Below are 13,832 nucleotides of genomic sequence, written 5' to 3'. Positions count from 1 at the left end.
ATACAACTTGCGAACCGTATTCTAATTCTGAATTTATAGTAGATTTTTCTTTATAGGCCTACATGGGCTTAACCAGGATTTATGTTCGAGGTGGGGCGGGGTAAAAAATATTCTTCTTTTTTAAAAATCTATCATTCATTAGTTATTAAGAACAAACTAATTGCTCTTGCCGTAAGTCATCAGCTTCATAAAGGGCAAATAGTCACTAATAAGAATATGTTACTTCTTACTTGGTTTTAACGAATTCAATAGGCTTCATTTCAAGAACTTACTATTTTAATTTGAGCTCAACTTTATCACTATTTCAGTTCTAGTTTTTAAATACCCACCCCCTCTCCCCACCGCTCTCCCTTTTCTTTTCGTTTCCTTTTTTTTTTTTTTTTTAATCCATTCTAGGTTTATGCACATTTCAATTTCTTCAATTCTTTTCAAAGTCAGGACCGTTAATTCGTTAGTTTTGGGACCCCCAGAATGCGTCCTGCTCAATGAGGACAATGACCACAGCTGTCCGCATTTCTCGTCAGGTCATTCTGTCTGCACTCGACCGGAAGATTATAGTTTGCAAGGAAAGAAGGTCATCCTCTGGGAAGATGAAGTAAACGCCTCACTCAGCCAACACCACCCCTTCATTCAGAAATGACATAAGACCTGTCCGGCTACAGGGAAAGGGTCACAGGGGAAGCGCTTCTGAATGAGATAGAAAGAAGTGACCCATGTCCACCGTGAGGGTCACCGAGACGTATTTGTTGGTTGCCTAGGAAACTACCCACATAATGAGCCAAGTAATAACCGACTTAGCCAAGTCCTTGAAGCTTGTCAAGTTTATCCATATGTATATATTTAAATAAGGTATTGGGAGGTAGCAATGTGGTGTCCAATGTGGGCGTTGAAATGGTAGCAATTTAACGTTAAAAGTTGGTGTTGAAAGCTAGCAATGTAGTGTCCAATGGTCGTGTTAAAGAGGTAACAATATTTTGACTGGCGTTGAAATGTAGCAAAGTAGTGTGAAATGTGAACTATGTAGTGCCTAAATTGGTGTTAAATGGTAGCAAATTATGCCTACTGTGCAATGCGGCGTTGAAAGGTAGTGAAGTACTATCTACTTTGAGCGTTGAAATGTAGGAAAGTACTATCCAATGTGAGCGTTGAAATGTAGGAAAGTACTATCCAATGTGAGCGTTGAAATGTAGGAAAGTACTATCCAATGTGAGCGTTGAAATGTAGGAAAGTACTATCCAATGTGAGCGTTGAAATGTAGGAAAGTACTATCCAATGTGAGCGTTGAAATGTAGGAAAGTACTATCCAATGTGAGCGTTGAAATGTAGGAAAGTACTATCCAATGTGAGCGTTGAAATGTAGGAAAGTACTATCCAATGTGAGCGTTGAAATGTAGGAAAGTACTATCCAATGTGAGCGTTGAAATGTAGGAAAGTACTATCCAATGTGAGCGTTGAAATGTAGGAAAGTACTATCCAATGTGAGCGTTGAAATGTAGGAAAGTACTATCCAATGTGAGCGTTGAAATGTAGGAAAGTACTATCCAATGTGAGCGTTGAAATGTAGGAAAGTACTATCCAATGTGAGCGTTGAAATGTAGGAAAGTACTATCCAATGTGAGCGTTGAAATGTAGGAAAGTACTATCCAATGTGAGCGTTGAAATGTAGGAAAGTACTATCCAATGTGAGCGTTGAAATGTAGGAAAGTACTATCCAATGTGAGCGTTGAAATGTAGGAAAGTACTATCCAATGTGAGCGTTGAAATGTAGGAAAGTACTATCCAATGTGAGCGTTGAAAGGTAGGAAAGTACTATCCAATGTGAGCGTTGAAAGGTAGGAAAGTACTATCCAATGTGAGCGTTGAAATGTAGGAAAGTACTATCCAATGTGAGCGTTGAAAGGTAGGAAAGTACTATCCAATGTGAGCGTTGAAAGGTAGGAAAGTACTATCCAATGTGAGCGTTGAAATGTAGGAAAGTACTATCCAATGTGAGCGTTGAAATGTAGGAAAGTACTATCCAATGTGAGCGTTGAAATGTAGGAAAGTACTATCCAATGTGAGCGTTGAAATGTAGGAAAGTACTATCCAATGTGAGCGTTGAAATGTAGGAAAGTACTATCCAATGTGAGCGTTGAAATGTAGGAAAGTACTATCCAATGTGAGCGTTGAAATGTAGGAAAGTACTATCCAATGTGAGCGTTGAAATGTAGGAAAGTACTATCCAATGTGAGCGTTGAAATGTAGGAAAGTACTATCCAATGTGAGCGTTGAAATGTAGGAAAGTACTATCCAATGTGAGCGTTGAAATGTAGGAAAGTACTATCCAATGTGAGCGTTGAAATGTAGGAAAGTACTATCCAATGTGAGCGTTGAAATGTAGGAAAGTACTATCCAATGTGAGCGTTGAAATGTAGGAAAGTACTATCCAATGTGAGCGTTGAAAGGACGCTATGCTGTGTGCAATGCGGATGTTAAATATAACAATGTAATCGGTTACAATGGGCAGCCTTTTTGTCTTGAAATCTCTTCATTCTTAATGGAAAAATCAGCACAATCTTATTGTCAGTTTACATGACGATGTCAGTGGTATCGAATCCTCGTCTTGACAAGTCGATTACATTTCTGAGTGTGAGTATGTTTAGCCCAGTCTATGGTTTGGCCAAATAGGCCTACAGCTTGGTTTGCATTCGTTTCTGTGTCTCTTGGTGTTAGTCTTGGCTGATCGCACTAATAAATAGAGCATGAATCGAAATGAAGAGTCGAAATACTAGGACCCAACATGGCTCGTTAAAGCTAGAAAACAGAGTATACAAAGAAATAGTTTTTACAAGCCAGATCTAGAAGATCTACTTTAAGTACATTATTTAGTGTATTGGTTTACGATAATAACATGTGGCGAGCCCAATGACCAGCATTTTTATTTTCTTTTAGAAGACAGTATGTATCCTGCAGGCGTGTTTCAGTTAAATACAAGACAATGTTGGACCTTCTCTTTCTGAGAACCTCTTCTGAAAATCAATTCGGTTTCCATATAACTCTCAAACTTGCCAACATTCTCAAACACATACTAACTTTCCCGTTACAGAGACAATGTGTGTGTGTGTGGGCTGGTGGATGGCTGCAACGTTTTAATCTATTTTTACATCTAACATGGGGGGAGGGGGAGAAGATGGAGATGGACGTTTGTCTGTTTCTAGTCTGATGATTTGAAAGAAAAAAAAGGGAAGGGTGAGGTCAGTTCATAAAGACTCCTCCCCCTTTTTCTCTCCCTCTCTCCCGCGTACACACAGACACACAAAAACTCATACACACTAGCAGCTGGACCATTGAGTGGTGTGCAGAAAATATTTCTCGGACAGGAGTGTCCAGACAACGCGCGCGTGTGTATGTGTGTGTGTGCGCTTGCTAGAGTGTTTCTGTTTATAATAAGGGTTGGTAGATGAAATGTGGGGAACAGTGTGTGTGTAAGATCTTGTCTGTGAATTTTTATCTGAAGAGCTCACAGAAACAGACCTATGTGTCTTGCATGAAGAGAAAGAAAGAAAGAAGAGACACAAGGAGAGGAGAGAGAAAGAGACCCAGGGAAAGGAGATAAAAAGAAGGAGAGGAGAGAGAGAGAAAGAGACCTAGGGAGTCAATCACTTTACCATTCAACCACCAAAAACTCATCACTTGACTTAAATTAACTTTAAATTAGACTTCAGTCGATTGATCGTTAAAAATTGTGAGTTCAATAAAATCTTTATGAAAACGAAGTGTGATGGGGCAATATTTGACGTGTGTTGCCCCAAGGCCTAAAAAAAAAGTATTGATTGTATCTCCATGTATGGTGTTATTTAAAAAATAAGTGAAACAAGCTTGGGTGCATGGTCGTGTGGCATGCGCTCTGGGCTGTAATTCGGGTGTCTTAAAGATCCCAGACTCGAATCTTCCCCGATGTCACCCCCCCCCCGTCCTCCCTGCGGTAGGTAGAATGTAATTATCTTCAGAATCTTACATTTTTACAATTCCTCTATTTGAATCACAACTTCATGGAGTGTGGAACCTGTATCTCGAAAACGGCTATAATAATTTTCCTAGTGATAGCACCAATATGACATCTGTGTGAGATATCACCAATATCACATCTGTGTGAGATATCACCAATATCACATCTGTGTAAAATATCACCAATATCACATCTGTGTGAGATAGCACCAATATCACATCTGTGTGAGATATCACCAATATCACATCTGTGTAAGATATCACCAATATCACATCTGTGTGAGATAGCACCAATATCACATCTGTGTGAGATAGCACCAATATCACATCTGTGTGAGATAGCACCAATATCACATCTGTGTGAGATAGCACCAATATCACATCTGGGTGAGATAGCACCAATATGACATCTGTGTGAGATAGCACCAATATCACATCTGTGTGAGATAACATCACTATTACATCTGTGTGAGATAGCACCAATATCACATCTGTGTGAGATAGCACCAATATCACATCTGTGTGAGCACCACTATTATATCTGTGTGAGATGGCACCATTATTGCATCTGTGTAAGATAGCACCACTAAAACATCTGTGTGAGATAACATCACTATCACATCTGTGTGAGATAGCACCAATATCACATCTGGGTGAGATAGCACCAATATGACATCTGTGTGAGATAGCACCAATATCACATCTGTGTGAGATAGCACCAATATCACATCTGTGTGAGATAGCACCAATATCACATCTGTGTGAGATAGCACCAATATCACATCTGTGTGAGACAGCACCGCTATAACATCTGTTAAATGGTGACCCTCCCTTCAGCCCACCACCCTTCTCTGTCCAATTACCGTACTGTTTTCTTGACGGTTAATTTGCTAAGAAGTGCGCTCTCATTGATCGTCTGCCCACCATATCCCTTAATCCTTCTGTCGTCCACTGTCTTCCTGTGACCCCTATGAACCCTCCCTCACTCCCTCATATCTCCTCTTTTTCTCCCTATCTTCCACCAACAACAGTGAGGATATCACATTTCGGCCAGTCCGGGTGCTACTGTGACCTGGACTTTCTCTCCCCCCCCTTTCCTATGCACTTTAACTCGTGACCCTATCTGCAAGACCAATGAGTCAATAACAATGACCTCAGGTTTGAAGTCGCGGACTAAGAATGAAAAGGTCCACTCTGTTTGTCCTCATTCAGGGTTCTGACACAAGGTCTCTATGCTGAGGTAACTCTCTCGCAAAGATGGAGTTCTCCTACTTTACACTATAGAAACAAGCAAAATATAAAATACTTTTTTTTAAAGGAAGAACTCCACATTTACACGATAACTCTTATTAATGTAGAAGTTATTTTTTTTTGCGACATCAAACAAAATAATTAATAACCAACAATTAATAAATTAATTGCTTTTTTTTTTATAACTGATTCATATTTTATTAGCTACAATAAATAGTTGTTTAAAGTTTTAACTTGATACGAGAATGGGTGTGGGAGAAATAACGTGTACACTAATAAAAGGTAACTAAACGACTAAACCCCACATATTTAGCCATATCTAAGAATACTGAAGGATTGATTTCCCTTGCAGGAATCAAACAAAACAATGAATTACCAGTAATTAACTGACTTTTTTATCGATTCATGTACTGTCTTCGCCAATGAAAAATTGTGCAGTTTCAACTTAATCCGAGAATGGGTGTGGGAATGTTCATCAGAGTGATTTGATGTAAGCTTTTTAAATGTACTTTTTAGAAAAAAAAAGTATTAAAAAAAAGAACTGCACATTAACAACCATATCTCTCAATACTGTAAAACGTATTTCCATTTTTAGATATGGAAAAAAATTATTTCTCAATATTTAATGAACTTATGGATTTTTACAAATGGATTAATATTTTGTAGGTAAATTACATGATTGTGTGCAAAGTTTCAACTTGATCCGAGAATACGAATTGTGAGAAATAATAACGTGTTCTTCTTCGCTCTCATGTCGGAGAGTTCAGGTCAGTAATCTTAGATCTGAGATGAACTGCGCAGTGGTTTCCAGATCAGGCAGTCCAGGTCAGTAATCCTAGATCTGAGATGAACCGCGCACTGGTTTCCAGATCAGGCAGTCCAGGTCAGTAATCCTAGATCTGAGATGAACCGCGCAGTGGTTTCCAGATCAGGCAGTTCTCCGTATAGATTTTATTCTATAGGAGGATTCTGGGCCAGAGTCTTGTTCGGACCTCTTGATTTAAAATGTTAAACATTTATAGACCTACGTCAGTTAGACAAAGTGAGTTGATATAGGCCTAAGCTTTGTAACAATACAATTGTAGCGTGTTTACTAGATTCCGTATTATTGTGTTTTTTCTACAGGCTAAAAATATCACTTTAACAAAAACGAAACAGAAAAGTCTTAAGAAAATAAAAGTAAGACGAACGCAATTCCTTTCATATTTTTAATGAAACTATGACGCTCCCTGACATTGTAGTGTCATAAGTAGCTCATCAAGTATAACGGAGAGGTCTTTAAGGAACTCACAATCATAATGGTATGGACAAGGCACTAGGACATATATTTTCTTATTATGCATTTGCGTAGCTAGGGATTTGGGTTCCCGAGGATGGGTTAACCTCTTAAAGGGCCCTGCATTTTGATATTCTACATCATGACATGAGATAATGGAGTAATATTTAATGTAACAACAAATTTCGGACGATCATTTAGGGGGGGGGGGGGGATTTTCAAATTTGGACCCCCCTCCTCCCCAACCCTAGCTACGTCACTGTTTATATGATTAAAACCTGATGTGTGACAATGGACTAATCCATCTCACGTAAACCCATCAGTTCTAATGTTGGTGTAGTTACCTTTAAGACAATGTTTTTATAAGTTAGTTGTTTTTTTTTCTACAGGCCTCTGGTAAGGGAATCAAAGGTAGAAGGAAGTCTTGGGGTTAAGACAATATGTTACTGCACACACAATTTTGTGAATAATTTTTAACAGCTATTTTCTTTTTTTTTAAACGTTTATATATCAAGTATACTAGGAAACAAACAGCGTGCACCATTAGAGAGGAAGTAGCCATACTAGCAATCCAAAAAGGGCCTAGAATAGATCTCTGAAAAGTAATTAGTTCACACAAATTAAAAGCCTGTAATATAAGGGACATAACATATTTTTGCACAAGGTTTCAAGTTGGAAAACATTTACATGCTTTTTCTTTGAAAGATCTTCTGTGCTAATCCTTTATGCTCAGTCGAGCTCTGTTGAAATGTTTGAAAGATCTTCTGTGCTAATCCTTTATGCTCAAACGAGCTCTGTTTAAATGTTTGAAAGATCTTCTGTGCTAATCCTTTATGCTCAGTCGAGCTCTGTTTAAATGTCCTGAAAACAAGAAAAAACATTTAAGCACGCTAAATAAAAAAGGAAAAAAAATGATTAAAGGGAAATAACTCCGCATTTTAACCTGTTTCTCAATAATGTAGAAGTTATTTCTCTTATCCGACATCAAACAAAATTATTAATTACCAATAATTAATTGACTAATTAGTTAATTTTAAAAAATTGATTTATGTTTTGCTAATACAATGAATAATTGTTTTAAGTTTCAACCTGATCCGAGAATGCATGTGTGCGAAATAACGCCTTCAGTTATCTATGGGATGAAATCCACATATTTAGCCGTATTTGTGAATACTGAAGGATTAATATTCCCTTGTTGGTCAAACAAAATAATTAATTACCAGTAATTAATTGACTACTTGCTTACTTTTGTTTATGTCATTGAATAGTTGCGCAATGTTTTAACTTGATCTGAGAATATGTGTGGGAAAAATAACGTGTAAAAATTTTTACCTGACAGACAGATAGACAGAGTGAGGCGGTAATAGCCTTTGTAAAAAAAAATACTTAGAAAAAAGAAAATATCTCCTTTATACAAATTATAGAGTGATTATTTTTCTGTTAGTAGATAATTAAACATTTAATAAAGAAAAAAAAACGGAAAGCTTTTACCCCCCCCCCCATCCACCAACGAAAAAGCGAATGTATAGAACTTCTAGACTTTATAATTTATAATATTCCAACGATAGTATCCCGACTTAGAAGTACCGGAACAATTATATAAAAACTCTTGAATGAATGCAGATATACCATTTTATAGTCGTTGAAGATATACATTTAAATATATTTCTTTTTATATAATTTGAAAAAATCTGTAACAATCAAACTGCTTTGTGTTTCTTTATGGTCCTAATTATTTCTTATGTTTCACCATGTGTTGGTGGGTAGGGTCTGTTCCTCCTCGTAATGGACTCCATATCATCGCAACTCTCGGTATGTGTAATTTATTTTGTCAGAGAAAATGTCCCGCAAACCTCATGCGACACTCTGTCACAACCTCACTTAGTGGTCGACTCCAAGTTCGGCACAGGATTTCCTTGATTGAGACCCGATCTCTATAATCCGTCTTAGCCATCTTTGTTGAGCCACATTTAGTCTTTTTCAATTTCGGCAGATGATTTCCATTGCACTTTATTAATGGAGCCAGCGACTGCCATTGTAGCATTTCTGCTTTGTGGCAAAACAAATAAAATTATTAAATGTTTACTAGTTAAATTGATCAGCACTTACTCTTTAAAATCAAAGAGGAAAGCTGAATGGGATCGTCTGTATGGGGCAGGGATTCTCCGCCACCGTGGGCGTTTCCTACTTCTTTGGGGGCGCTGTCTTGGAGGTAGAGAAGCAGTTCATCTTGTTTGGCCATATTGAAGTGCTCCTCGTTTTTTTTTCTCTTCCAGACGATGAAAGAGATTGTGTAGGCCAGTAGGATGATACCAACCACAAAGCAAAGAAACATGACAATCACGTGAATGTTGATGATGCAGGTAGTGGCCAAGATCTGGAAAAATAGACATATACATTGGCTGTTTTCTAGGTAAACACATATACATTGGCTGTTTTCTAAGTATACACATATACATTGGCTGTTTTCTAGGTAAACACATATACATTGGCTGTTTTCTAAGTATACACATATACATTGGCTTTTTTTCAGAGTATCTATATATATAATTCTGTTCATGGCTCAAGAGTTTGGACGAAGTAAAGGAAAGATCACTCTTTTATTTCTGCGGATATAATTATCCCGCGGAAAAACAAGAGGGTGGAGAACAAGTAGTATTCACCCGTCACTGCGGATGGCTGCCTGTTCGTGCGGTTTGAGCGCTGGACTGTCGTTTGGATTTATCGATAGTCCCGGGTTCAAATCCTGCCCGCTCCCATCCCCCTTCGTCCTGCGGGAGATTTGGACTAGGAAGTAAATTATCTTCAACTCTGAAGGAACATCCGAAGCATGTAAAACATTTTTCAAGCACTAAATAGCAGGGCCGGACTAAACCATTGTGAACAAGAAGTCATGGAAAGAGAATAAGTAATCTACTATGTATATTCACCCATCACTTAATAGCAGGGCCAGGATTAACCATTGTGGGGCCCTATGCGAAACAGATTTCGCGGGGCCCAGTTTGGGTAGGGAAGCGGATAATAAGTGAAATTTAAGAGTTTGTATTAGAAAATAAATTCTTCTATGCATTTTATTCATTCTTTACTATGTACAGAATTACTTTACGAGTCTTGCGTGTAGCAAAGTCATACAGTATATCATAATAATTCTGTTTCCTACATAGATCACGCTCAATAGCAAGAATTACCAAATGTTTCAATCTATCTTTGAGAATTGTTGACCTCAAGTAATTTTTCATTAGTTTGAGGCGCAATAAGCTTCTTTCACCAGATTACATAATTACGACTAATGCATAATGCCGTTTTTATTTATCGCTCGTAGGATTGGCGTTTTCCATATTGAATGACACCCCAAAATGACAATTTTTGTATATTTTAAGGACTTTTTCGTATATTTTTGCAATTTTGGGAGATTTCCAGGAGCTCCTGGTAATTTATACACCTTGAATTAGCGCGGGGCCTATAAAAGAGCGAGACCCACTGCGGTCGCATAGGGTGCAGTGGCCTAAGGCCGGCCCTACAAAATAGCGGCGTATGCTACGCCGCCGGTCAACTAGTACACATATACATTGGCTTTTTTCTAGTTAAACACATATACATTAGCTGTTTTCCTAGTAAAAAAATATACATTGGCTGTTTTCTAAGTAAACACATATACATTGGCTGTTTTCTATGTATACACATATACATTGGCTGTTTTCTAAGTATACACATATACATTGGCTGTTTTCAGAGTATACACATATACATTGTCTGTTTTCTAGGTTTACACAACTCTTGAGACCTTGACGAGTATATCACGTGACTGTATATACATATATTATTTGGATTTGGTTGATTAAAATATTTAATTCTTAAAAGAGAATTTCTGTTTGTTCTTCGCCATTTCAAATATCCTCAGCTACACTTGGTACTTGTGTAGTCAGACCAACGTCACATGATGGGTATGTCAATGATTCTACTTACCGAGACATAGGCGTGAGTACTGATGTGGGCCACTGTGCTCACGGTGCCAACATAGACTACGTACTCCGTGTCTTTTGTCAACTTGTAGTTACTTCCGTCCTGCCAGAAAATTACAGCGTGTGACACTTTTGAGCTACACTGTGTGTGTGAGAGTGTTAGGTTACTCTTTGTATGTGATAGTTGTTGTGATACACATTGTGTGTGAGAATGTTAGGTTACTCTTTGTATGTGATAGTTGTTGTGATACACATTGTGTGTGAGAGTGTTAGTTTACACTTTGTATGTGATAGTTGTTGTGATACACATTGTGTGTGAGAGTGTTAGGTTACTCTTTGTATGTGATAGTTGTTGTGATACACATTGTGTGTGAGAATGTTAGGTTACTCTTTGTATGTGATAGTTGTTGTGATACACATTGTGTGTGAGAGTGTTAGTTTACACTTTGTATGTGATAGTTGTTGTGATACACATTGTGTGTGAGAGTGTTAGGTTACTCTTTGTATGTGATAGTTGTTGTGATACACATTGTGTGTGAGAATGTTATGTTACTCTTTGTATGTGATAGTTGTTGTGATACACATTGTGTGTGAGAGTGTTAGGTTACTCTTTGTATGTGATAGTTGTTGTGAAACACATTGCGTGTGAGAATGTTAGGTTACTCTTTGTATGTGATAGTTGTTGTGATACACATTGCGTGTGAGAGTGTTAGGTTACTCTTTGTATGTGATAGTTGTTGTGAAACACATTGCGTGTGAGAATGTTAGGTTACTCTTTGTATGTGATAGTTGTTGTGATACACATTGCGTGTGAGAATGTTAGGTTACTCTTTGTATGTGATAGTTGTTGTGATACACATTGCGTGTGAGAGTGTTAGGTTACTCTTTGTATGTGATAGTTGTTGTGATACACATTGTGTGTGAGAATGTTAGGTTACTCTTTTTATGTGATAGTTGTTGTGATACACATTGTGTGTGAGAATGTTAGGTTACTCTTTGTATGTGATAGTTGTTGTGATACACATTGTGTGTGAGAATGTTAGGTTACTCTTTGTATGTGATAGTTGTTGTGATACACATTGTGTGTGAGAATGTTAGGTTACTCTTTGTATGTGATAGTTGTTGTGATACACATTGTGTGTGAGAATGTTAGGTTACTCTTTGTACGTGATAGTTGTTGTGATACACATTGTGTGTGAGAATGTTAGGTTACTCTTTGTACGTGATAGTTGTTGTGATACACATTGTGTGTGAGAATGTTAGGTTACTCTTTGTACGTGATAGTTGTTGTGATACACTTTGTGTGTGAGAATGTTAGGTTACTCTTTGTACGTGATAGTTGTTGTGATACACATTGTGTGTGAGAATGTTAGGTTACTCTTTGTACGTGATAGTTGTTGTGATACACATTGTGTGTGAGAATGTTAGGTTACTCTTTGTATGTGATAGTTGTTGTGATACACATTGTGTGTGAGAATGTTAGGTTACTCTTTGTATGTGATAGTTGTTGTGATACACATTGTGTGTGAGAATGTTAGGTTACTCTTTGTATGTGATAGTTGTTGTGATACACATTGTGTGTGAGAATGTTAGGTTGCTCTTTGTATGTGATAGTTGTTGTGATACACATTGTGTGTGAGAATGTTAGGTTACTCTTTGTATGTGATAGTTGTTGTGATACACATTGTGTGTGAGAATGTTAGGTTACTCTTTGTATGTGATAGTTGTTGTGATACACATTGTGTGTGAGAGTGTTAGGTTACTCTTTGTATGTGATAGTTGTTGTGATACTCATTGTGTGTGAGAGTGTTAGGTTACTCTTTGTATGTGATAGTTGTTGTGATACACATTGTGTGTGAGAGTGTTAGGTTACTCTTTGTATGTGATAGTTGTTGTGATACACATTGTGTGTGAGAGTGTTAGGTTACTCTTTGTATGTGATAGTTGTTGTGATACACATTGTGTGTGAGAGTGTTAGGTTACTCTTTGTATGTGATAGTTGTTGTGATACACATTGTGTGTGAGAGTGTTAGGTTACTCTTTGTATGTGATAGTTGTTGTGATACACTTTGTGTGTGAGAGTGTTAGGTTACTCTTTGTATGTGATAGTTCTTGTGATACACATTGTGTGTGAGAATGTTAGGTTACTCTTTGTACGTGATAGTTGTTGTGATACACATTGTGTGTGAGAATGTTAGGTTACTCTTTGTAAGTGAAAGTTGTTGTGATACACATTGTGTGTGAGAATGTTAGGTTACTCTTTGTACGTGATAGTTGTTGTGATACACATTGTGTGTGAGAATGTTAGGTTACTCTTTGTACGTGATAGTTGTTGTGATACACATTGTGTGTGAGAATGTTAGGTTACTCTTTGTACGTGATAGTTGTTGTGATACACTTTGTGTGTGAGAATGTTAGGTTACTCTTTGTATGTGATAGTTGTTGTGATACACATTGTGTGTGAGAATGTTAGGTTACTCTTTGTATGTGATAGTTGTTGTGATACACATTGTGTGTGAGAATGTTAGGTTACTCTTTGTATGTGATAGTTGTTGTGATACACATTGTGTGTGAGAATGTTAGGTTACTCTTTGTATGTGATAGTTGTTGTGATACACATTGTGTGTGAGAATGTTAGGTTACTCTTTGTATGTGATAGTTGTTGTGATACACATTGTGTGTGAGAATGTTAGGTTACTCTTTGTATGTGATAGTTGTTGTGATACACATTGTGTGTGAGAGTGTTAGGTTACTCTTTGTATGTGATAGTTGTTGTGATACACATTGTGTGTGAGAGTGTTAGGTTACTCTTTGTATGTGATAGTTGTTGTGATACACATTGTGTGTGAGATTGTTAGGTTACTCTTTGTATGTGATAGTTGTTGTGATACACATTGTGTGTGAGAGTGTTAGGTTACTCTTTGTGTCTGATAGTTGTTGTGATACACATTGTGTGTGAGAATGTTAGGTTACTCTTTGTATGTGATAGTTGTTGTGATACACATTGTTTGTGAGAATGTTAGGTTACTCTTTGTATGTGATAGTTGTTGTGATACACATTGTGTGTGAGAATGTTAGGTTACTCTTTGTATGTGATAGTTGTTGTGATACACATTGTGTGTGAGAGTGTTAGGTTACTCTTTGTATGTGATAGTTGTTGTGATACACATTGTGTGTGAGAATGTTAGGTTACTCTTTGTATGTGATAGTTGTTGTGATACACATTGTGTGTGAGAGTGTTAGGTTACTCTTTGTATGTGATAGTTGTTGTGATACACATTGTGTGTGAGAATGTTAGGTTACTCTTTGTATGTGATAGTTGTTGTGATACACATTGTGTGTGAGAATGTTAGGTT

General features: G+C 37.4%; 1 protein-coding gene across 3 annotated transcripts in view; it reads right to left on the bottom strand.

Annotated features, from left to right (window-relative positions):
• Nucleotides 1-6,443: 6,443 nt before the first annotated feature.
• LOC106054313 (uncharacterized) overlaps nt 6,444-13,832 on the bottom strand; it is a 38,443-nt gene continuing 31,054 nt past the window's right edge. For all 3 annotated transcript variants that reach the window (XM_056014778.1, XM_056014777.1, XM_056014776.1), the window contains exons 6-8: nt 10,481-10,579; nt 8,624-8,891; nt 6,444-7,375 (exon numbers count right to left, since the gene is read on the bottom strand). In XM_056014778.1, coding sequence (XP_055870753.1) covers nt 7,338-7,375; nt 8,624-8,891; nt 10,481-10,579 — 405 coding nt within the window. In that variant the 3' untranslated portion in view covers nt 6,444-7,337. The remainder of the gene's footprint in view (nt 7,376-8,623; nt 8,892-10,480; nt 10,580-13,832) is intronic.

This window comes from Biomphalaria glabrata, chromosome 16 (assembly GCF_947242115.1).
Source record: "Biomphalaria glabrata chromosome 16, xgBioGlab47.1, whole genome shotgun sequence".
In the NCBI taxonomy this organism is placed as follows: Eukaryota; Metazoa; Mollusca; class Gastropoda; family Planorbidae; genus Biomphalaria; species Biomphalaria glabrata.
The sequence above is the reverse complement of the archived record's forward strand: the minus strand, read 5'-3'. Positions and strand labels throughout refer to the sequence as shown.